The sequence below is a fragment of the Mya arenaria genome, chromosome 3, assembly GCF_026914265.1.
Source record: "Mya arenaria isolate MELC-2E11 chromosome 3, ASM2691426v1".
NCBI classification, from domain to species: domain Eukaryota; kingdom Metazoa; phylum Mollusca; class Bivalvia; order Myida; family Myidae; genus Mya; species Mya arenaria.
Window position 1 is genome coordinate 16,477,828 of NC_069124.1, and position 26,815 is coordinate 16,504,642.

At 35.5% G+C, this 26,815-nt stretch overlaps 2 protein-coding genes across 15 annotated transcripts in view; one reads left to right on the forward strand and one right to left on the reverse strand.

Moving 5' to 3' along the window:
* LOC128227171 (myocyte-specific enhancer factor 2C-like) overlaps nt 1-8,523 on the forward strand; it is a 79,568-nt gene extending 71,045 nt beyond the window's left edge. For all 9 annotated transcript variants that reach the window (XM_052937433.1, XM_052937435.1, XM_052937434.1 and 6 more), the window contains 2 exons: nt 1,773-1,923; nt 2,409-8,523. In XM_052937433.1, the coding sequence (XP_052793393.1) occupies nt 1,773-1,923; nt 2,409-2,832 (575 nt within the window). In that variant the 3' untranslated portion in view covers nt 2,833-8,523. The remainder of the gene's footprint in view (nt 1-1,772; nt 1,924-2,408) is intronic.
* Nucleotides 8,524-9,566: 1,043 nt separating this feature from the next.
* LOC128228153 (myocyte-specific enhancer factor 2-like) lies at nt 9,567-24,846 on the reverse strand. Of its 6 annotated transcripts, none has more exons than XM_052939306.1 (10): nt 24,721-24,846; nt 21,041-21,141; nt 20,380-20,583; nt 18,478-18,600; nt 18,054-18,225; nt 17,285-17,445; nt 14,312-14,396; nt 13,598-13,721; nt 12,874-13,075; nt 9,567-12,511 (listed from the first exon to the last, which is right to left on the reverse strand). In XM_052939306.1, the coding sequence occupies exons 2-10, from the start codon at nt 21,092-21,094 to the stop codon at nt 12,371-12,373; spliced, it is 1,266 nt and encodes a 421-aa protein (XP_052795266.1). In that variant the 5' UTR covers nt 21,095-21,141; nt 24,721-24,846; the 3' UTR covers nt 9,567-12,370. The 6 variants fall into 6 exon arrangements, with proteins under 6 accessions (XP_052795266.1, XP_052795261.1, XP_052795263.1 ...); XM_052939301.1 differs by having other exon boundaries at nt 18,054-18,255; XM_052939303.1 differs by lacking the exon at nt 24,721-24,846 and adding an exon at nt 24,539-24,668 and having other exon boundaries at nt 18,054-18,255.
* Nucleotides 24,847-26,815: the final 1,969 nt, after the last annotated feature.

A 26,815-nucleotide genomic window follows, 5' to 3' on the forward strand; every position in this document is an offset into this window, starting at 1 on the left:
AAACAACCAACACAATTAAAAAATGCACCAAAATAACATTGCAATTACGCTTTTCACAACCATGCATTTCTTTAATTATTATGTTGTTTCTTCATAACTGTGGTTTGCATAAGGACTTGAGGCTATGGTTTATACATCAGACATTTAGCTCATGACAGTGATAACCTTGAGAATAGACTTTGATGTCAACATGGTGTTTGTTTCAAAAGTAAAGAATAATCATATTGAAAGTAGCCAAAGACTTACAATCCACATTTCAAAGCCTCTCCATTTCTTTCATGACTTGAAATAGGAGCAGCTTGAGTTTAACTTTTTTAATTTTACTATTTATATTAAAAAATAAAAAATCGATGTCAAATTTGAACAGTTTTTGCCAATTTCTGTCGCAATTCATGATCATTTTAGCTAACTAAAGGAACAAATGTTAAAATGGTGGGGAGAAGGGTTCTATATCCATTGAAATTAATCATGGTAATTTTGTAGGGGGGGGGTTGAATCAGGATTGAGAGCTCTTTGCTTCAGACTACTGTAAGGTTTTGCTTTCTTGAATGTTTGGATCAAAAAGAGTAGGAAGTATCTTGAAATGAATATACATGACTTCGGGGATCTAAGCTCCCTTTACCCTGCTTTAGGCAGGAATCCCTCATGCTCAAACAGACACCCCCCCCCCCACCCGGCTATTTTTCAGGATTAACAATTATCATATCTTAGAACCCCTAATTTTGTACCAAAATAGCATTATTAGCCAAAAAAATTTTTATAAATGTGTACATTGATATCCGATGGTGCAAAATTAATTATGATTTACTGTATTATTTGATAGTAGAGAAAAAAAAAATAAAAACAAGTTTTTGTCAAGTTGCCTAGTGCTTTAGTATGATAAGAAAGCTGTAAATCAAATGCAGATTCATTTTCTCAAATGCATGCAAATAAAAACAAGACCCATTCTTTATTTCTTTGATTTAAACATGCCTTTAATAAAAAAAATCATCTTGTGCCCGATAGGAAAATCATGCTTTCCTCAATCTGATTTTATGCCGAGGGCAGACATAAAATCTGTATCCAATAACACATGTTTAGTTGTCTGGGAGCTTGATTTTTCAAATTATTTGGGGTTTTCGTAATGGAGAGCAGACCTTGAAATAAGATTTTTAAAGTTATATGGAAATTGATAAAACTATACATATACATCAGGGCTCATCCTAGGCTGAAATTTTAGCATGTAACATGCAAGTATACAGATAATGAGTTTTTTAGGTTTAGGTTTTCTCTTCATATCTAAAATTGGAAAAGCATAAAAGTATTTTGAAAGCCTTGGTGTCCTGTACGGAGGCGTAAATGGGAATGACGTCATTGTACAAAATCTCTGACCTTGGCCATAACTCAACTTGATAACTGGTCAAGAATCCTTTGAGCAGTTTTATACCTAGGAGTGATTTTCAACAGTACTATTCTTGGAGCTGTTTCATCAAGAGTCCTTTGAGCGTTTTGGTACCTAGGTGGGATTTTCGACACTGTGTGTGGCCATTTACAAGCATGCTAAGAGTAATATCTTACCTATGAGAAATTTTGATGGTAGAACTGTACTGTTTCATATCCATCCTAGTCACAAATTTGTTCCTAGGAGTAAGAGAAAAAAATAGGAGCTTTTATTAAACGATCCCATAGCTCCCTGGTATCAGAATTGTATTAAAATTTTCTGTATTGAACAAAGCAGTAAGTTGTTGGCAAATAAGCATGTTTTATATTGTTGATTCTCCTTTCTGTTCCAGATGAGTACCTTGGTGGTTCTGGTGACGGGATGGTAGGTGGGGGAGGTGGGATGGGGCAGGGTTACTCCCCTCAGCCCAGCCCCCACCACTGGAGTCAGGGCTCCCTTACCTCCGGTATACCCCCTGGGGGAAACATGCACCATCTACAAGGGTATGTACTGAATCTTTTATCATGTCGCCACATGATATCACTCGCCCGAACCACTTAACATTTAAAACTGTCTAGCAAAGTAGTTGAAGGAAGCCCAAAAAATAGTATGCAAATTGTACTGGTGTTAACATGCGATTGTTTTAAATATCCAATATTTCTCTTGTCCGAGTCTAAAATGCCCCACCAGGATTGAGCTACGGTGCCCCCTACTGAATATATGCAGTGTCATTTTCTAGTGGTTTCTAGAATAATCTCTACCTAGAAGCAAATCCTGAATGGTCATTGTGAATGAATGAAAGGAATACTTTACTAGCATCTGGTCTCATTTGTAAAATACAGATTAATTGAAATGTGTTTTTTTGATTGCTTTTTTTATACCAATTTTGCTTCATTGTAATTGAGAGTTTGGAAGAAAAAAAATAAAAATAAATGGGGATTTAATTTATGTTTGATATCATCTTATTCTTATATTTTGTGAATTTCAGATCAGGACAGAACATAGGCAGTGCGAGTGGTAATCATGTGTCCCCATTACTTATAAACACAATGAATCAAAGACTGAATATAAAGAGTGAGCCCTTGTCACCCACTAGAGACTCGAACACGCCCAACATGGGTCTGCGCCCGCCCTCACAGAACCCAGGCCAGTACTCCCCTGGTCACATGTCTCCACATCTTAACGCCTCTCACAGTAACTGTTCATCCCCCACCCCCGGACTCCAGCAACATGGGGGCCACCCTCCTCACCAGCAGAACCCCGTCCAGCCCCCTGGGGGACCCCCTGTTACCATGACAACACATGATCAGCACCAGCAGCATGGGGGGATGAATGGCGGATGCGGGCTGCCGGACTACGACAGTGGTGGCCCAATGATGAAACGGGCTCGATTAGAGGGCTGGACAACATAGTGTTTGTGTGTGCCTCGTGTTCCTGTCTGGTCTCGTGTCTGTAGATAAACACATTGAAGAGTTTGTGGGAGATACTATTCCAGTGTGAGCTTAGAAAGTGCTTTTATACTTTTAACTGTGGAAACAGAAATGGGAGGAATGGTGATGTGCTGTGGGAAGGGAAGTCAGTGAGAATTAAGTTCAGGTGAAGTAGTTAAGAGTTGCTGCCCTTGATTGGTTAAAAATGGCGGCTTATGATTTCTAGTTGTTGTGAAAAACTTTTGAAACATTGAATTTGTTTTGGTTTTTTGTCTTTAAAAATTGTTTCTGGTTATCATCTATACATAAGCTTCATTGATTATTATTTCCATTGATCACTTTACTACGCAAGAAGTCTACCACGGCTATTGATTAAAGATTGTTGTTTATTAAGTTATTTGTGACGTTGCACTGCATTATTTAATTATTATGTTATTTTGTTTGGTCATGTTTTGTTATAATGCTTATGAAATTGTTCACAATTGTTTTTCATCTTGAATTTGGAGGCTTTCATATCATATGTAAATAGCTAGAGAGTTATTTGTTTTGCTCATAGGAGAGTTTGTGCCAACTACACTCGTTTCTCTTTTGACAGTGACACTGTCTTAAGAGTAAAGGCCAACACATCAGGCCCAAGTTTCTCAAAACTTCATTAATTCCTTATAACAGGATTAAGCTAAACTCACTATTTTTGTTTTTCAATAATTTGTTTAATATCTACTTCTTTAAGAGTTTTTATACTTAAGATAGGAATTATCTTTATAATACTGATTATCACAATATAAACCATTCTTCAATTTTGAAAATGCAATTTTAGGTATTTATTTTGGCTAATTGAAAAAAGCTACTTAAGCCTGTTTATTTTAAGAAGTTTCGAGAAATTCGGGCCAGCACACAAATGCTAACTCAATGTATATAGGTTTGAAACATTTTGAATTTCGGGCTTTTATAACAATATTAAGAAAGATAATAAGAAAAATAGTTCCGGTTTCTTAACACCAATTGTTTTAAGAAATATACAAGTTATTTTTAACAGTGCAGTACAAGTGTTAAAGGAATCTCCGAGTTTTCTTGATGAAACTGGCCCCCAGATGTTTGTGGCTGTTTCCATGGTGTCACTGTTGTGTTATGTTCCTCTTTCCTCGTTGTGTTTGTTACAACACGATTGTTTTTGCCCTGTGCCTTGTTGTTAACTTGTTACATCTTTTACATGTTAGAGTTTTGGAAGTGTTACGTCTGCTTATCTATTTTAAGAAATAAGCACAAATGTTATTTTTTGATCCTGTTAATCTTTGTGTCTTAGTCAGATTGATATTTTTTGTAAGTACTGAGTTCAGTACCATAGTCTTCACAAAAAAGAGAAGCTTTTAATACTGATTTTGCGCATCAATATTTGAATTAAAATGAGAGTTTCTGCTACTAGAGAAGTAAAGCTTTGGTTCATTAATTGTAAGCTCTAAGTGAATATGGAATGATGAATTACAGGACTTAATTTGTTTTATAATAGTTATAATAGTTTGAGATTAGGTTTTTAGCTTTTAAGAAAAAAAAGAGTTGAGGTATTGTGATAGCCTTTGTGTTGGTTGTTGTCGTCTGTGGCATATGGTCCAAACACCTTCGACATAACCTTAAACAAGGTTCAGCCCATTCCAATGAAACTTGGCAACCAGGTTGCTAGAGACCATTAATACATGTGTTACAAGGTCCGTAACTCTGTCTATAGTAGTTGTTGAGTTATGCCCCTTTGAAAAATTAACAACAACAACAACAACACCAGACGAGTGTTGGCATCTGGCTTTGGTGCTCTTGGTTTTGAGATGGGCTTTAAATTGTATAAAAGGAATAACTATTAGGAAAATAACCTAGTTGTACTTCCATAGATAAAATATTTCTCAAAGACATTTCAAGTAAATGTGTCTTAATTTATTGAACATCGAAATGCATTCTCATTTTTGAGTGATAATACATATGTGGTTTTGCAAAGTACTGATAAAAAATTCATATATGATATGGTTGCATTGTGTTAAAAGACAATTTTATTCCCCTGTAAATAGTCTGTTGTTAGATCTTTTATTTGTAAAAGTGCTGTGAAAAGTATAGACATTGTTAATGATAATGAGATTGAGGCAGCTTATAGTTTCGTGGTTTATCAGCAAATTGCTTTGTATTTTTAATCTGTTTATTTGAAACGTAAAGTTTAAATGGAATTGGGAAGTTTTGTTAATTGGAATGATTTTATTTGTACAGACATGTTATTGGTCTTTTATTCATGAAAAAATGAAAGCTCAATTTAAGTGTGATGTATGTGAGTGATTTTACGACAGCAACATACTAGCAATCAAACTAATCGTACAGATATAAATTGGGTTGTTCTGGAACTATATTTTTAGGAATATCCAATTTTGTACAAATGACTTGGGTAACTTTAAGTATCCTTGAATTATGATAGGGCAGGTCTATGCTTCCATAAATGTATTGAATCCTGTTCATTCAGACGCTTCAGTTTCATGTTCAATTTCTCGTAATGGCAACAGATTTTCATTGCACTGCAAGCTAAACTAGTTGTTACATCAAAGTGCAGTGAACATAGTTACGTCATTTTTATGGACATTTTTAAGTACAACATTCAAGTCAACATTTTAATATAAAACGTTAAGACAAATGTTTTAAAATACGTAATTTTGATAAACATTTTAAAATACACAGTTCTGATAGATATTTCAAAATACAACTTTTAAGTTGATACTTGAAAGTACATTGTTCTGAAACACATTTTGAAATACACTGTTTTGATCGACATTTTAAAGTACATCGTTCTTATTGACATTTTAAAATGCATCGTTAAAACATTTAAAACATTTCATCGTCCTGATCTACATTTTAAAAAATATCGACCGATAGACATTTCAACATACCGGTACATGGTTCTCATAAAATAATTCAAAACATTGTAAGGCATTTTTACAATAATATATTGTAATGGAAACACAGGTCTCATATTTGCACACATTCTATTATTTGTGGACTCGGCTATTATTAAATTGGATGAATGATCTTTGCTTTCTACTGGACTTATATTTCGTGCACATATTGAAATTTGATGCATTTTGCAATTTTGTTTTAATACCATAATTCTCTTCAAAATTCTGTAAACATACATATAATAGCTAGTCTTTGCACTCAGATGTACTCAGATGTCTTAACTCTTTTGTCAGGTATGATCAATCAGGTACTCAGAATTTCTAAGAAATGATATATTTATTCATTCATTTGTTTAAACTGTAAGATAACATTTCTGTAACATACTTCTTGTGCAATATAGTCTATAATACCTTAATTTTAACACATTCTCAAGACAGTTTTTAAACTTACATGAAGAGTGAGAATTTTGTAACGTTCATTTTAGCTTAGGCATTGAAAGTCAAAATAATGGCAAAATATTAACTTTTACAAAATTTTCTTTTACTGCTGATATATAAATACAGTATTTTTATGATAGAAAATAATTGAAATGTAGTCTTAATTAATCTGATTTCTGGTGAAATTTGATGACTTAAGATTTTATGTCCATCATTTTAATGGAGACCCCCCAAAAATGAATGTAGATCTTAATTTAAAAACAAAGTAATAATAGTCAGAAATGTTTCACGCCTTGCTTGTAAAATAAAGTTGTGCACATGTATAGAATGTCTGAACAGCATAATGATCTCAATGCGTGTATTTCTAGTATTCTCTGTAATTGTTCCATTTTAATGATTACATTTACATAATTGTATATTTTAGAGTGGCATTCTAAATATTTATGTTACAAAAATGCTTCTTTTATACATGTAAAGATGTATTCTAACTTCCTGGCTGTTACAAATGGCCGTTCATGCAACACATATTGGCAGAACTAAAATGGTTGTTTTAATCCACAGGCCACAACTAAATGACGTTTCATTTTTAGGATTAATCTCTCTTATTTTTCAGAAATTGCAAGATGATTTAAAATTTCATTTTTTTTAAACAATTAAGCCACTCCTATTTTTCACTTAAAAAAAAGAGAGGCTAAAATCACTTCCATGTGAAGCCATCAAACAAGGGGAAAACATGTGATTATATGTCTCCATCAACTTCTCGGAGACTGAAACAGGTATATAAAATGAATGCTTTGTATCGAACATGTATTTCGTTTATCTTACATGTAGAAGTGAGAACAGTTAATGATAACCATTCTAAATATTAATTATATAGGAAATGAAATGGAAAACCCAATCACTCTATATTTTTTGTGGCCAAAATCATATGAACACATTTTTAGATTAAGGTGGTTTTAACTTTACATTTTTAATACATATATTTTAAATTATAACTGTATGTTTTTTAGACAAAATAGCATTTTATCTTATAACACTGTCTTGGCTCCACCAAGTTTTATCTTGTAAATCATTTTCTCATATTGTATATTTAACATGTTTATTCTGCATTTTTAGTGTTTTTCACGTTCGCCATTGCACATTGGTTAGGTGTTATATTATTACTGTTAATGATGTTTGCTTAATAGTAAGGTTTTAACGATGTTCAATGATTGTTATGTGTTTGAACTTCAGGATATTTTTGTCTTGAAGTTGGAATCTAACTACTGTTTGCAAATCAACTCAGCATTTCAAGTTTTTGAAGCATTTAATCAACCCGCCCAAATCCATCAAGTGAATTTCAAATCGAGTGCAAAATTTATGTTGTTGATCATTTTTCACATTTATTAAAGAAACTGACTGTTATTGTCAACGTTCTGTTGTATACTTTAATGTATTACGTGGAACTACTTACTGAAGAGGCGGCCTCATTCCCGCACAATGCGTACATGAACAGTTTGCATTGGTTTCATTCCAACCAGCCAAATGAATTGTTGGTTAAATTAAGGCTTCCAAGAATTGTCTGCAAAAACAAATTATTAAGTGTTGAAACTAGATATTTTGAGTCGTTTTTGGGATGTTACAAGGCACTAAGATTGTTATTAGTTTAACCTTATTGATAAGCATGTTTTGCTAAGTTTGATTGCAAAATTTAGTATTTTAACTTGTTATCTTACAAGACAGTAGAAAACGTTTGTTTGTCACAAATTTTTATCACCCATAACTTATCAGGCATATTATAATAATATTGCAAGTTGTTAGAGTAAAACTGCAACCCAAGAAATAATCGGTAAACCAAGGCTTTCTATTTCATCCGACTACAATGGACTTTTGAGAACTTAAGCATAATGGGTGTTTCCAAGTTCAATTAACTTTTATTGTTTGAAAAAAATCAATAAACACACATGTTTAAGTGATGGCACATGCTGAATTCACGGAAACCCAGAATGCATAATTTCTGAATAAAGTCCATTATTTTAAAGAAATTGTGGTCATTTTGACCTCGCATAAAAATCCACGTATTAGATTGTATTAATTAGTAAAGGTTTAAATCATAGCTGCCTTGTATAGGAGTTGTTTGTAAGAATTATTTACTTACAAACAACAAAGATTTAATTGTTGTTTTGTTGTTATAATTAGGTGTCATTAACTGTTTGTATGCACATGCTGTAAACTGGAAAATGTTTATATATTTTTTCAAAGTGTGCTTATTATTTCATCATATAATGTTTTCAACATGTGTACTGAATTGGTAAATAAAGTCTGTGGTAAAGTAGTTCAGTATTGTTTTATATTCTTAAGTTGTAAACAAGGCTACAGCACATGGATATATAAAGGCTTGACTAAGTGATGGGTCTTCCTTCTCAAAGTCATAATTATGTGTATTGCTTTCGGTAACAGGTGTACTAAGTTTCATGGGTCTATATAAAATGGCACAATTTCTGGCCTGGGGGGGCTGACTTTGTCTTGCACTCTTCATGAGAAATTTGAAACAACTGCAGTACTGTTAGTCAAGAGAAAACATGGAAAACATCCCGTTTTAAAACTTGAAATTTGCATAATGGATGAGTCCCTTGTCAGAATTGGCCATAATTTTTCTAGGAAGTCATAAAACCTTGACCTTTTTACACCAAATTCAAGAGATGACGGTGAATGCCGACCTTGGCCAATGTACATACCAAGTTTGTGAACTTTACAGCAAGTCATTAAAATTATATTGACAAGTGACAAAAATTCCCGTAATTTTTCTAGTAAAGTGTGACGTAGATGATATCCCTGTGTCTGCCATGCTACCCAGGCCATAGGGGCATATATGTTAATGGCCTGTCTATGGACCGAATCTTGTCTGCTCCATTACTAGAGGAAAGTTTTTCTATTAAACTTCAGTTTGTGTTGCCACTCTTGCCATGTATGTGAAATCCACTGTTCAGTGCAGTTCTCGTCTTAAAATAACACATGCAGACACTGGAACTGAATATGATGCTCCTCAGACAATATGCATAAATGCAGATAAATTGTGCCCGTGAGAAGTTTGAATTGACCTTACAAAATACATGTACTTAAAATGTTTTCTTATAAAAGGTGTTGGCTTAAGGCAAAGGGGCATCTCTAAACTAGGGGATGGACCTTACATTGGAATGGTTTAAAGCAATATCAAAGGTTAAAATGTGGGCATGATTCTGCCGTCAACGATGACACCAGGGCTATGATAAAATTTCAAACATTCTTTCTTCTAAAAACAGACTCAGCTAAAACTCAAATAAATCAGCATGTAAACTCTGGTACAAAAGCATGTTGTTATATATAAGAAAGAATTTCAACTTTCTCAAGAATTTAATATGATATGAATCTACATAAAAATAAAATATACAAAACAGTCAAAATGTACAGATAAAAATGTTATATTACAGACCAATCCATTCAAAAACATAATTAATCTTGGATGCTGTAGAAAGTTTGAATACAGAAAATCAATGTACAATTGTGTGAATGTTTATGACATTGATTAAAGCACTTTCATATTGGGCCGAATGTTCAGAAATATATTAACAATAGTAATAAAGTTCTGAACAATCAGCCCTTGATGTCATAGATGAGAAATGTATAATAGACTTTACCGTCATCATTCAGATAGAGGCTTTTCCTATATTAGTTTTACAATTTTGGTGCAATGATCATGAAGCACTTCGATACTAACATACAAAACATACCATATAGATTTTCTTGGTAAGATTTCAACAATAACCTACAAGATGGTGAGTCAGGTCTCTCTAATTTCTGGTTTAGGTAAAATAAAAATGACAACTGAACAAAGGCTATCATAATACCTACACTCATTTTCTTAAAACCTCCAGACAAGTTTAAATATGGATATGTATACCACTGGATGAAAGTATGCACAAATATACTTGTTTTAAATCATTAAGTGTACTTTTTACTGACAACAGGCATAACAAGGTGAGAGAGAAACCACATATAAATTACTTTGATTGAAAAGTAGAGCAGCATTTTTTTGTGAAAGAAATACAGAACAATTTACACTCGAGTAAGAATACACCACACAGTAAATTAAACCCACAACTCATTAAACAAAAACCATGTTGAAATCAAGAAAAACCAAAACTATTAAGGAGTACTATGTAGTGATTTGTGTGAGATCAAGCATCTTCCAGCAATGCTTATGGTCCTATTGCCATCAAACATTACAGCCATTCTCTTAGAACAGAGAATGAAGCACATTTTCTGATAACTCCATGCTATGCACATACTATGTTACATCGTTGTGATGTCCTATCATATTTCTTTTTTTAAGTATACCAAAGCTGATGCCAAATATAAAGGCCAAGACTCACTCAAAATGCATAGAGATCAACCACAATAAAAATGTCAACAAACCATGAAACAAACTATGAAATAAGGCAGAAAGGTCTTGTATTGCATTGGTGAAATGTTGGTGAATTAATAGTAAGTGGGCTTTAACAAGTGGACTTTGCTATCGAAAACAAGCTTTCAGACTATACATAATGTTACAACTGTAGATTGTTTTGATGGTACTTATATGGCAAATCACATGATGCCTATTTTAATACAGCATGACAAGAGCTTTTGGGGCTCCAGTAGACGAAATAAGCACAAGGTTTTAAGATCTGCACTAATAAAATCCTTTCTGAACTTGCTACATGTCTGGGGCTTATTAGATTATATGATGCCCAGCAGTGGTGTAAGTGTTAGGACTTGTACTTTTAATCTAATCTATTTTAATGGCATGGACACTACACAGATTTCCACGTTATTATTAAAATCATCAAATTATCTTGGTAATATAAGCATAAAGGATAAACAAGCCAATGAAAATGATCATTGAACTGATGCAAGTAATTAATTTGGACAAGTAATACTTAATCATTTCAATGATAATACAACAGTGTTTCAAGTAAACGAGTGTGTTACTGCGAGTCTTGATCAACTCTTTCAACACCTACAATGTACATGATTTGGACAGTCTTATAAATGTGACTTCTATACAACAATTCAAAACATTCTCAATTGATAAAAAAACGTAACATTAAAAGACACAATCATGATAAATGTATCATACATAACTATCCATAACAACAAGACATTAACAAATCATTAGTCTAAAATCATAGTTGAACAAATCTCTAAAATGACCGACCCAATGTGAATTTCAGTTCTCAAATGAGTGGATTTCATAGTGCTTTAATGTAATTACAAAAATGCAGATCAATTTAAACATGCGATGCAAAACAGTGGCAATGTTGTTTCCAAAATATTTGCAATTTCTTGCAAGGTGTACTTCCATACCTGAAACTTATTTTCATAAGGCTTATATTAATGTAAAAGGCCAATTCTACAACTAATACCTCTAACCCTTACACTTTGACAAATATTTGAAAAATTGTATGAATATCATGTTAATGACTATAATTAAGTTTTTAATTGAAGTAAATATATATCAATTGTAAATATGGTACAAAAAAATCACATGGTTTTTATGTAATGAGGAATGAAAATCTATGGCATTTTAGCTATTAAGAACCTTTCATAAGGTGTACAGCAATGAATGATAACAAGTTAAAATCAAGCAGATAAAATTGTAAGTAAAACATGTGCATCTCTTTTTGGTAAATGATGACAAAATGATTCAGAGTCCTTCTATTTGGATCCAATCACAACATTTCATTGTCAAACACACATGGGCCTGGAGTCAGATCGGCCTATACGATCTCTTAACAAACAAACCGCAACAAGCAAAAATAGGTCTCCTTCTTATTGTAATTATTATATAAGCAGTAAATATGACGTCATTATTGCCTGTTACTGAAAATTAAATGGTGCTTCCAATAATGTGACAGCATTTTAAGGTCATGGGTACAATCAAAAGTATATGTAAACCATATCTGGTGTGAAGCATAAACTGAAAAATGAACTATTAAGACCTATATCTGCTTGTCATGGTTCAAAGACACATAAATATTAAGATCGTAACATGGCATCGTAAAATACACTTCATAAAAAAACGTCTATGTACAGTGTGTGAGTAAGTGAAAGAGAACTATGTACAATGAGTGCTGATGTATTTTAGTGGTTGGGGCGTCTTATCACGTGTCGCCCTGGCTGGTGCGTGGGCGTTTCGGCGACGGCTCGTCATCTTGTTCATCTGTGTTAGCATCCGTACTCGTAGCTAGCTGGATTGTCTGGGCATTGGACAACATAACTGGGACCTGCATTCCCTGTAACATCTGAATAAGAAAGAAAAAGTTGAGCTTCTTAATATTAACAATTTATCAAAGCAGACATTATCAAAGTCTTCAAGGTTTTACCGGACCATTTTCCATCTTTTTTTTTTCTGGAGTAAATATTTACTACTCACATGACTTGACAGGTAGATCCGACAGGTTTTGTGAACTTTCTCAAGTTATTTTGCAACAAATGAACAGGTAACAATAATTACTTCATTTAGACAAGATAAAGCAATTTGTAACACAGTTTCACAACAACTGAACAAGATTAAAGAAAATATCAGACAAAAACACTGTCAGAAAGAAGAGAAATAACACACAGTTTTTAAAGATATTTTGTACTTTAAAATTTGAAATCTTACCGAGGCTGGCAGGGTTATAGTAGATGTGGGCACGCCCATTGCCCCTGCCGTGGAGAAGATCGTGGCCGTCCCTCCCCCCATAGTGTCCGCAGATGTTGGTTCCATCTTAACGTTTCTATCGAGCTGACCTTTCAAACTGGACAGGTTGATCAGTGGGAACTGAAGCTGACCAGAACTGTTGGGCGTCAGGGTCAATCCAGCACTACAGAAAAGGACATTATATATACATGTTCTTATAAATTGTAAAATGAAAATCTATTTTCTCTTGACATGATATATGGTTACATTCATAACCTTAACAAAACCTCCTTAGTTCAATAATAAAGGGCCATAATTAAGATTTTATGCAAAATAGAGTCATCAAACTTGACTATTTAAGTAGGTTAGATGGTTGAGTATCATTGTGTAAAGTAGTCATTCAAATACTGAGATATTAACATTTGTGTGCTTACATGCAAAACCTTAACCACAATTTCAGCATTATTTTCAAATTAGTGTTATCTAACCTCGTTAATTAAGTAGGTTGCATAGTTGGGAACACGTCTCATGTTTCAATGCAATACATAATGTATATGCCGAGATATTACTTACAGGCAAAAACTTAACCAAGATGTGACTGTGAGCCACCACAGATGCAAGGGTGAGTCGAATTGTCAAGCTAAAAATAAACTATGAAGATTAGAATAAAGTATAAAAAAAACAAATGCAAGGCAAATAAGCATACTTAGAGAAGAGCCCTGACGCCTGTACAGCTGCAGTGAGAGGCCCCACACTCATCTGTCCAGACATCTGCATCTGCGATATCAGCGGCTCCATTAACCTTTCCAGATCCGCTGTATTCAATCCACCTGCATAGAAAATAGAAAACATGTTTAATCTACCTGCAGATGAAACATGATGATCAATCGACCTGCATAGAAAATGTGTAATATACCTGCAGTGCATAGAAAACATGATGTTTGATCCACCTGCATAGAAAAGATGATGTTCAATCCATCTGTACATAAAACATGATGATCAATTTGTTCAGGAAAATGATTACCAATCTACATGCACAGATAACATATTCAACAAGGGTCCTACGGGTAGTTTCTTCTTTCCACATGCAGACATCTCCAGGCTCAACTACCAAAACTAGGACTTTCTCAAATACTTAAGGCTGACACACCTCAAAGCATAGACATTATAATGCTACATGTACCCAGTAAGTACATAATACAGTTTAATATTGTTATATTTAAAAATTGTTTCAATAACAACAATGAACATATTGGCAGATTTGAGGCCATGTACTCATACATTGCTTGTAGAGATGTACATGTTAATTGAAAAGAGTATTGACTTACATTAATATTCTTTCATTTTAAAAAATTAAGGAAAAAAAGAAAACCGGAGTTATTCTGCTTTTGAATCTTTAGTCAATAATTGAGCCACCTACTTTGTAGAAGGGCTGATGGGATGCCTGTTCCGCTGGGGGTCTGCATTGAAACTACCGGTGTCTCTAAAGCTGTGTTGGGCTGTTTCTGTGAATGGAATAGGCAGTTTTGTGAAAAAAAGAGTTTGGCAAAGTTCATCATGAAATTCTAAGTTGTTGAACAATTTAATTGACAGTTTGGTTATAATGTTCCAGTTTTATAAGCATGATAGACACACCTAAGAACACTGAACAACAGCATCAAAAGAATCGCACCAGAAGAATGCAAATAACTAATGGTAATAATTTAAACAGCTTTTAAACTTTTTGCTTGATGGTTAAAGTTCAATTTTTTTACATGAATCTGCCCCTACAAGCCCTGAAAAAGAGCATTCTTACTCAACAACAGAAGAGCTTAGGGATGATCACTGCCTAAAAATCTAAATCCTGAACATTGGGTCTGAGTATGAGGGATTTAGAGTGGAAGCAGAGTTAAAGGTCTGTTGAATGTTTTTCAAAAGCATTTATATCCATTTCTAGTAGGGATGCAAACGAATGGCAAAATCGATATTCGAATATTCGGTAATTCTTTCGATCGAATATTCGAATATTCGATAAAAATTGAATCTTTAAAAAGTTATAGTTATCTATTAATTTTAGTTATAAACCATGATACCCTTTTCTTTATCTGTCGAATGTTTCCAGTGTTATCGTAATACAATACAATACATAGCAGCGTGTCAAATATTATTACATCGACATATGAAGTACATATCTAGCACATAACAAGCACATAACATTCAATGAAATCACTCATCAATAAAATCATCACATATGATGGCCTTGTTCTTATTCAGAAATATTATCTTATCAACAAGATCACATGACAGTCTGTTTCTAAGTTTGTTAACAATGAGTCCGGCGCATGAGAAAATTCTTTCTGATGGCACAGATGTCGCAGGTATCCCAAGCAGTTGGCGAGCAACATGTGCAACGCGAGGAAAGCGTCCCTCGTTCTTTTTCCATCATGCAAGTGGAGTGGCCTCCTCGTCGGAAGGTTCGTGCCGGTACCGACGCAGCTCGTCGTTAGCCGTCTTGGTCGTCTTTGGAACCATGAAGCTAAGACGGGGTCGTTTGGAGGGTGTTGACGCACTCTCGTCGGGGTTGGCAACCGAAATGGAACATCGTCCAATCTACTCTCGAGCGCGTCTTCCGTGTAGCGCCGCTGTTCCGTTGACAGGAAGTCCAGGTCTTTTTAGCGGGGGTCCAATAGAGCGGCAAGGACTAGGGTGGATGTGGCGCTTGCGCATTTCGGCCGTCAATGTAGTCCAGTGTTTGATGTGCCCGACCAGCTTACGACATCTGGAGACGACCCTGTTGACATCAGGGAGAGCAAATGCCGGCTTGATGGCCAGCTGCAGTGTTTGCCCAAAGCACCCAGAACACAAATCATGTTTAAGACCAGAAACGGTAAACTTTTTCATTGATTGCTGTTTACTGCTTTCACTTTGAGAACTCGGATGCTTAGCCTTCACGTGATTCCAGAGATTAGTCGTCGTGCCCATGTACGACAACCTCACACTGCATAGTTTGCACGTGACAGATTTCTTGTCAACAGAGCGCGTGAAATAAGTCCATACTTCAGATGTGGCTGGCATCTTTTACGTTGTTAAGAAATACAAATCTAATATATAATAATAATAAGTTTAACTTATAATGTTTTGCGAACATATATTCTGAAGGAATGAAGTGGTATCTACTTTCAGCGTATAATATCAATCACCGATTTGAGCAATATTGCTCAGCTTAATTGGCAGGCAAACTGACAAGAGGGTGTGAAGGCCGCTTCCTTAAATTCTTAATTGGCATGGTCATTTAAAAGAACTAAAAATCAATTAAACTTGTTTGATGTCACTTCCTAATAGCCAGTTATTTTACAATTATGGACACTGTTTATAGTACCCTACGATCGATCCCTAATTGACACATGACGCACACTCGATTGTCATCTCGTTAACGCCTCAGGCACAAGATGCGTATTGTTGTAAAAACAAGACAATATAATTTTAAACACAACAACTGCCCTAAAGATTCAAGGTTTATATCATTATTTTTTGAAAAAAATAATCGAATATTCGAATACCGATTTTAACATTCGAATACTAAACTTTCGATCGAATATTCGAATATTCGTTTGCATCCCTAATTTCTAGGCACTTTTTACCATTTCTAATGTACATGTCCAGCAAACAAGGGCTATCACTGTAAGTGACACTTGACCCCAAAGTGTTAGACAGATCAATGGAATATGCCAACATTCAGGAAGATTGAATATAAACTGTGAACATATATGCGGAACCCCATAATAACTGACTTCAAGTGTGGGGGAGTGATGAACACAGAGGCAGGGACCAGGGACTTGCATGTGACACATCCATATATAAGGACCTTCTTTTTGCACCCAACATGTCACATTTATGTCCTTAACATCTGTGAAATATTATTTCAAACTCCACACTTATAATACAAAGTTACAGCCCTGATTGCATATATATCATTAAAATGCAGCATTCCATTATAATTAACCCCTTAGTCCGAGACATCCACTTTGTGAGCCAAACAAACCTGGCATGTTAATTGAAAATCCCCATGCGCATGACAGTTTAAGGCCAGAACTCGACCATTGATTCTCTATGTGCATAAATGCAGAATACCACATTGATTCACCTCTAATTGTGACCTTGACCTTCAATGTAGGGACATGTTCTTGTGAAGACAAGTCCTCTTTGTGTGCTTACATCTGTACAAGTTTATTTAAAAAAGCAATGTTCAATTACAAAGTTACAGACAGGACATGAAATGAAAATAAACAGAAGGACGCACAGTATGATTTTTTTATGTCCCCAAAGGTTATAACTTAACATATCTCAATCTTGATTGAAGAATTAATCCTGAACATTCCCTTCTCTGAGAGCTTAAACTATCAACATTCATTACCTGAGTGGTCTCCTTAGGTGGTATGATAACTCGCAGTGCTGGTCTGGTCTTGGACGATGGTTCAGAGTCGGTGCTGGTTCGGTTCTGGTGTAGCATGACGGGGGTTGGGGCAGGGCTTCTAGACTGGGGGGTGGGGGACACACTGGGATGCCCCTGGCCAACTTCAAAATAAACGTACCAGTAATCAAGATCAGCAGTTGCAATTAAATCAGTTTTTTTAATCAAAAAAAGGTTTTTCATTGCAAAAAAAGGTCAAATTTATGTTTTAAATAAAAAAAAGCAACAAAAAACATTACCCTACATGTATATATAGTTCATATTATTATTATTATTTATATATCTCATAAAGAAGCGGTGCTCCAGCTAGGCCTAAATAGCAGGTTGGGGCACCCAGTTACCCTTTTCCAGCATCCTGCTGCATTGTTACTACACCTTGCTGTGCCCTTTTGTTTGAGTCAATTTTTAGAAGTAAGCATAAAAATAATAAATAAAAATAATTTTGACACAAGAGTAAATATAACAGCTAAGGTATTTATAACAGACTATTAGAATTGAGAGCAGTTACAACACATATGCAATAAGAATTTGCACTTAGTGGCCTATTATGCTCAAAAGTGCCCTTACTGACCTAGCACCCTGCCCTTTTCAAATCCTGGCTGGAGCACTGCAGAAGCAATTCCAAATATACAAAGTATGGATAGAGAATGGGAAGAGAATCAACATTTTATAAGGAGGGCCCTACATATTTTTTAAAATGAACAGATTTTACCATCCGGGCTAGGTGAGGGTCTGACATGGGTTGCCTGTAGCGAGGTGGTCCCCGATGGCTGGAGGAGCACAATGTTTGATGCCCCCCCACCTGTGAGGTCGCCCGAGAACGTCTGACCCTGGGTGAACGCTGCCATGTTGGGTACTGGCATGGACACGGGCATCACACCAGTCTGCGGATGAACAGCTCCAAACTGCACGTTCTTAAGAAAATTTCAAAATGACTTCTTCTCACAGACTTTAACCAGAGTGAGGACTGATGTTGGGTTAATTGATTATTTAGAGAAAGGTTATAGCACATATTACAGTTTCCTTAAATATATTTTCCGTCTCAATATGTAATAAATATATACTTCATCAAAAAGCATTTAGATCTACAACCATTTATAAGCATAATATCAAACAGGACTCGAGAATGGTATTACCTGACCGCTCATGACCTTGGCGTACTGCTCATCTATTTTCTTGTAGGCGGCATCAGTCTGTGGCGTGAGGGTGTAATCATCGTCATCCATATCTCCTTTCTCATCGCCTTTCTTTGTCAACATCTTCAAACAATGAAATGACATAATTGTATTTATTTCACATTAAAGCAGTCTACGAAATAAATCTTTTGGATGATTAAGCCCGAATTTATATACTACTGCTTGGCATTATATTTTCGAAGAAGCCCTGCTGTAAAAAATCCAGAATTTGAGCAAGCCCGAAAATCATTTTACCAGAGCAGTGTATTCTGGCTTGTGCTCATTTCGACTACTGTTAAAGGGATTTGACATTGCTAAGCCAATGAATGTAACATGAAGTTTATTACTAACTGACATTTGGCTGTCATCAGTTTTGCTTTGGGACCCATAGATTTTATATCGCTTTTTAGCTATACTGGGTGAGTACCTAAATCGGAACAGTACCTAAATATGGAACACCCCTTATAAAAGCGTTTTTGCGATCGGTTTATTCACAATTTTAATCAATATAGACGCTTGCCTTAGATACAAGCTCCAAAGAACACGCTACTCCAGTATTTCAAATACTGCTATCATTCAAAGGTTTTCATGTTCAAATGTCAATACATGGCATGCGGGGGAATGAGTTCTTGCTTGCAACAATCACAGCATATTGGTACAGTCCATTTTTTTTACTGAAATCGTCAAATTTTACTGACAAAAATGACAAAAAACCAACTTGGAAATAAAGTAAATTATTAATTTACTAATACAAAACATGTAGCAAGAATTTTTAAAGGATACATAAAAATATATAATGAATTAAAACCGTTCCATATTTAGGTACTCCGAGGACAAAAATGGCAGTCCTTGACTGTGAGGTTAATATAGTACTTTTCATGCAGTTTGGTTGTATCCTGAAAAATGCCATTTAAATCAACCAATTGGTCTTGAATTCTAGTATGCTGATGGAAATTTTGTAGTTGTGGTGTAAGTCTAACTAAAAATATTTCAAAAATAGTGCCAAAAGTGTTCCGATTTAGGTACTCACCCAGTATAGCTTTTTATAAGACTTATACTGATTGAATAATTAGGCCACAATTAATAAATAGTTTGTTTTTCGTTTTTCATTAAGGAATTACCTAAAGAAACGCTTAACAAACTTTATGAATTGTGGCCTAATAATTCAATTATTATAAGTCTTGTAAAAAGTATTGGTTAATGTTAGGACTCTAACTTGAATTGTCTCTTAAAAGACAAAGATTTTCTAAAAAGTTTGAATATATATTGAACTTTTAGAAAATCTTTGCCTTATTAGAGTCCTAACATTAACCAATATTTCAACTGTAAGTTGGTTAACACAGTGTTACGGACTTCAAGATACCAGTATATCCATAGATTTGAGATGTATGGTTTACTGCAACATGCTGTGTGTGACAGATTGTCGTTATGCATTTATACATGTAATAATGTCATCCGTCTAAAAACTCATGTTCACCTGTGGAGGAAGGGAAGTTAATAGCTTTATTTGACATAAAAATAATTTCGATATAATTGCATAAAGGCCTAGTTTAAGGAATATTTGTCTTGTTACTTCACATTTATCGTATGCATACCCTCTTTATTGCCCTGGTGTCAAAGCAAAAACAACTGTGTGTTTAACATCAGATTTGGGGGAAGGGGAATCAGTTTGAGAAAGGTTAAACAAGCCAAAATTGAAAAATATGCCCCCAAAAATTAAAATTTGTGTCTAAAATCAATACACATCAGTCTCCAGGAAACTGAATGAAGACCATCTCCATATTTTGAGCAACATCTATAGCACAAGTGGCAATCTGGAAAGTCAAAGCATACCAGTACACATGCAACTGGATAACAGCTCACCTCAACAATATCCTTGTTGGTCTGGGAGACAACGGTGTCGTTGTACTCGGTGTACTTGAGGAGCACCTTGTCCATATCTGAGCTTGCATACTGGTACAGCTTGTTGTTTGATGTGAAGATGATGAGCGCTATCTCACAGTCACACAACACGCTCAGCTCATACGCTTTCTTCATCAGGCCAAACTTGCGCTTTGTGAACGTGACCTAGACGAGCATGAAAATACATTTCAAATTTTTAGTAAGTTTGAATGACAGTCAATACAATGATATGTAATACATGCAGCGTAAATGCTGACTGGTCATGTGTCATGCATTTTTTAACTGACTGATTTCATAGAACAATGACATAATACCCAGTTCATTGTTTGAACAGAAAATAATACGAGATATACATGTAACTATATGTATAATCTATTCAACTAATATTGTTATCTCTGTACATGTATTATCAATCAAAATTAATTACAGACAGATTTTGTCTTTGTCAAATGAAATACCATTTAATCAAAGACAGCTGAATAAATATAACAAGATTGTTGACACTACAGGTACATGCATTTTGTCATCAGCCTTTCAGTTTCTGAGAAAATATCAATACAAAACACTTTACAATAATTGTTGAATCAATGAACTTAATAATAAACAAACGGCGCCATGGTACCTGTCTATTACGCTCATCATTGATCCGAGTGATGGAGATCTTTTTTCTTCCCATACTTGTGTTGATTCAGACTAGGATTCACAATAACAACAAAAATAGACCTGAAACAAAACATACTCAACTTAAAATAATTCATAACAAGAGATGTTTGTCAAACATTATGCCCCCTGAGCGCCAAGTTGCCAGAAATATTTGGACAATTGAATGAAATATGCATGGACTGAAATGACAGCTGATTTGTCATTGGATGCATATGAGGCAGGTCATCTACTGGTCATACCTAATCTTCATGTCAAGTTTGATGACCATAGGTCCGGGAATTGTTGAGTTATCACTCGGACAAGCTTTGGTCTTCCAACAGACCGACCGACATGTGCAAAGCAATTATATAACCCCTCTGCTTCGAAGGGGGGCATAATTAAACTAGATGTTCACTGAAAACTGATACTTCAACTCATGCATTTAGTGACATATAAATTTCTACTGTCTACTATATAAGAAAATAAAATATGGACAATCAGAAAACCTTTTTTCAGCTTACAGTCACACTGACCTTGACCTTTGACCCACTGACCTCAAAATCAATAGGGTTCATCTGCTGGTCATGACCAATAAGCCTACCTAGTATGAGGTCCCTGGGTCAAAGCGTTCTCAAGTTATTGATCGGAAACCGTTTTTCATGTTAAGGTCACACTGACCTTGACCTTTGACCCACTGACCTCAAAATCAATAGGGTTCATCTGCTGGTCATGACCAATACACCTACCAAGTATGAGGTTCCTGGGTCAAAGCGTTCTCAAGTTATTGATCGGAAACCGTTTTTTCATGTAAAGGTCACACTGACCTTGACCTTTGACCCACTGACCTCAAAATCAATAGGGTTCATCTGCTGGTGATGACCAATACACATACCAAGTATGAGGTTCCTGGGTCAAAGCGTTCTCAAGTTATTGATCGGAAACCGTTTTTCATGTAAAGGTCACACTGACCTTGACCTTTGACCCACTGACCTCAAAATCAATAGGGTTCATCTGCTGGTGATGACCAATACACATACCAAGTATGAGGTCCCTCGGTCAAAGCGTTCTCAAGTTATTGATCGGAAACCATTTGGTATTCCTACCGACCGACCGACCGACCGACCGACAGACCGACCGACCGACCGACCGACCGACCGACATGTGCAAAACAATATACCCCACTTTTTTCAAAAGGGGGCATAAAAACATGTTTTAAAGTTAAAAATTATATTTTGTCCAAAGGGATGGTAGTCATTTTTTAAATATGCATTTTTCAATTTAAAGGGGTCACCTGACCATATTTTATTTGATAAATGTATGATAATACACACTCACTTATAGTATATTTCAAATTATGACTATACAACTATGTCTCAAGTTTTGAAGTTCATTTCAACCAGACAATTTCAAAGAAATTATTTGCGATTTACAGATATTTTGTGGAAACAGTTTAAGACCTTGTGTGTATGACAAATAATATTCCAACTACAACAAACTTGACCGATTATTCCTCATCATTACAGGGCATTTTGGGGCATGTGTTAGTGTGGAACGCCATGTTGTTACATCTTGTGTTATTATGTCTAACCTACATGTTATTATGTATCAGGCCTTACCCTTAAAAAACTTGTATGGTTAGGATTAAATCTTGCCCCAAAACAGGAAGGTTTTATTTTTACTACAGTTGGCTTTATGGAATAACGTTATTGTCATCAATGGGGAATGGCGTAAAATTCATCATCCGTTTACAAGATTTTTAAACTACATATCAAAACAAAAAATAGGGTATGCCCCTATTTAGTATGTTGGCTCCGATAAGGCAAACCAGAAGAACAGACATAATATAAATATCAGATGCCATGGAGGGTGATAGCACATAATGTTAACCTGAGAACATCAATGTCAACAGATTTTTAGATCTTCTAACACAGGTTTTCATTTCAACAAATTTACTGGTACATTTATAAAGAAACTCAACAAACTCATAATGAGTAACTTCATTCGTTTTGAAATAAACGAAACATCAAATAACAAGTTTGTCAGATCAGTTTACAGTCATTCTTTTTCCACAAGAGTGTTTAAGGTATTGGTCCGAAAGTTTATTTTCAGCAAAAATGTGAACTCCATCTACTGGAAATTCCAAGTGTCTATTTTTTTACCCATGCGAGGGTCACATTGGCTGAATAGAGTAGTGTCTGGGTAACAGTACCGATTGGCTTATGTCGTGTATATGGGAATTTAATATGAATAGTTATGTGAGGTTTAATGAGATAACATGCTAGCTAGACATAATAGCATGAGATGTCATAATGCACCAGTCAATTGTAACCACGCCCCCCCCCCCAAGTCCGGGGAATAGCGGGGACTTTGACTTTTGGTCCAGCCAACCCCGGGTGAAATCCTCGCCCTGCGGGAATGAACAGATGGTAAAATCCCGCTAAATGCCCCCGCACCCTAGGGACCCTAGGTTAGGCCCAATCCCCGCTATATTTTTGCGAAGACAAAACTACCGCATTCACCCGGCACTGCAGAGAAGGCAGGTAAAACCCGGCTATCCCCGGTATACCCCCGGACCTGGGGGGGGGGGGGCATGGTTACAATTGACTGGTGCACAACAAAAGACAGTTGTGGCTTTCAATATTTTAGGCACAGCTTAAAGGGTCTTTTCGTGTTCACATTTGCTTCAATCATGGTTGTTTCTACCCTTGCTTTTTAAAACTAATATAAGGTAATTTTTGTATCATGCACTCTTATGTTATCCAATTTAATTGATCGCGTATATGAAGTACTTTTCATTTACTAACTGGATCCTGTGTGAAAATAACATTAAATAATTTTGACAAGTCTGAGTGCTGAATAATGCCAAACTGAGATTATCTGTCTAACATGAGCTACTCTCTAGACACGAGTACTTCTTTAAAAGCCAAAAAGAAGTACTGCATACCAAAAAGGAAGTTACACCCTCAAATCTTGCATGTCAATGGCAACCATCATCTAATCATTTACTTTATAAAGGACACAAACCCCCTTCCACCTCGGTGGCCTGAACACGACCAATACTTTTAACTCAATTATAATTATAACATTGATATGTGCCTTTTGATACACCAAATAAAAAAGCTGTCAGTCGCACTAATTACATGGTAAATCCATTTGGCACTATCAACACTGTTGCATACAAGTAGGTAAATCACTATATTAGTCAAAAGATTGCTAACAGACATAAACACAACATTAACATTCATTATTGTCAAACCACAAAGAGATTTTTAACTAGCAGCTCTACCCGGGAAATGGTTACCACAGGAATGCTGACCTCATCATGTCTGCAAATGTGTATCAACACAAAACACTGCAATCTATTCCCTACACTATACACAGAGTTGTTTGAGACTAGCATCACTTTCTATCAATTTCAAATAGTATAACTCTCAGAAATATCTATAATAAACTTACTATAAATAAAAACAAAACAAACATTTAATTTTAGAATCTGTGCTGAAATCAAAAATGGCACGTATGAGCGACATCCCCAGGTCGGTGGATCATGTTTGGGCGTTATCAACGCGGTTTATTTCTCTTCCTGGTTTTGACAGCGGACACACTCGGATGCAAACAGTTTGAAATAATAAACAAATATGATTAAGGGCCATTTCTTACCAAAGTTAAGCTGGATGATGTGTATAAATACCCCCAGTTGCTATTTTTACTGTCCAGTCAATTCTGTCAGCAAACTCTTTGGCTAAGATCTATTTTAGGCTTGGAAATTTGCGTCGGTAAAAATAGCTATGATGATCCTTGCGTAGGAAAGTAGTCCTCAAAATTATATTTTGCACCGTTTCGATAATCAAGCGTTAAATATCGTAGTTTTTTTAACTATTTCTTGTAGTTCGAAAATAATACACCAAATGATATATAATAATGGTTCCATTGTTTGAAAAAACTAGGAACACATTGGAACTATATCGCCACTCGTATGAATATCCTTGTTAGTCTAATATAAATTTTTTTTTTTTTTTACTAAAACAAGTTTACAGATATTAAACATACATCGTACATATTATTTTGAAATTTTTGGGAGAAAAATTATAATTCAATGCTTTTTACATTTATTTATTTTTTAAACAGATGTCATGTGATGTGATGCGCGCACCTGTTATTTAACACAGGTTACAGACCACTAAACTACAATGGACGCTAAACCAATGAACAACAACGCCATTTTCTCTAGAAAAGAGCCATGAACGGTTCACCGTTGACAATGTCAGAATTATTAACATTTAACTACGATGCAATTGATTGCGTATTTATTTCAATTAAGCAGTTAAGCCCTAGGACTTTTCTCTTAGAAATCTTAATTATGCACTTCACTGGAAATCAATTTGAACATAGCGCACGTATCAGAAACCAGGTAAATAAGTCCGTGAACATAGACATGGTTTTCGATGGAAAATGGCTTAGGTGCTCCGATAGGATATCAGTTGAAATGTTCCATGACGTGTAGGTTTTTTTTATTGGTCCTAGGAAATAGGTGCTTAGGCGACTTAACTTGGCCGTGTCCACCCATCTCTTGTTTCTTTTTTAATTTTGCAAAATGTTTTGGACGTTAATTTAAGAAGATAAATACATAGGTCTGTTCGGGATCAGAAAATGTTGCAACAGTGGCGACAAGCCAACCGTAATAAAAAAATAAATGTATTTCAGTGATATAGCAATCTCTAAACCATACCATATACATATCACGTCCTGATCTGCTATTTTAAAAATCAACATCAAATGTCATGACCGAAGAGCCAGTTTCATCCACAGCCACAGGGCTGGACGCACGTGTAAAAACTGCGCTATCTGGAGCAGTGGAGTAATGTATCGGAAGATGGAAGCAGTGTGCGAGGTCACCAGATTCAAGCGAAAACGCCGCTTTCACAATCAACTAGTACGTCTATATGACCAACAACAAGCATTTCGCCCGAAGCGCCATATACCACGATTTCACAAAACAAGAAAACAACTAGTAATGTGGATTGAACTCGTTGAAACAGTTGAAATGAAATTTAACAGCAATGTATATAGCTCCTGTCATTGAGCATTTCAACAAATCTCGGTATTGCAAAAAACGATTTTAAAACACGTGTTAATGTTCAAAAGATAGGTTGAAGCTTTACGTCCAAGATCAATGTCGGTTATAAGGCTGTTGAATTTCTATGTAAAGCGTTACACCGTAGATGCATACCTAGTACCTCGAGGGTCTGGGTGAAGTAGCTTGACTGCAAGTTGCGTGCAGAATAGATACACGTCCTCTTCTATGTGAACACAATCACACCTGCCACGCCATTATTCGAAATAACGTGAGGCTGCAGCTCTTCACAAAGCACCGCTGTCCATAATTTAGACCATGTACTCTGGCATCATCCAAACTGATTGAATCTTAAATTCAGCACCAAGCCATCTCCTTTATGAATACCTGAAACAAGACAAAAACAGTCAGAGGAAATCTAGATCGGCTTCAAGAAAAGGCTTTCTTTAGAGATTCCTTAATTTTTTTTTAGCATACACCAGTTTATAGCATTGTCACACGGGACCCCCTCCCGAAAGACGATTAGTATTTTAGTAGTGCGGCGGGAAATTAAACCTGCGACTGGATTGACAATCGAGTGTGTTACCACTAAATCACGGATCCGCCTAGTGTACATTCTAATGACAGTTGTAACGATTGTATGGTTCGGCTAGTCTGACCGAGAACCAATTGTAGATGTTA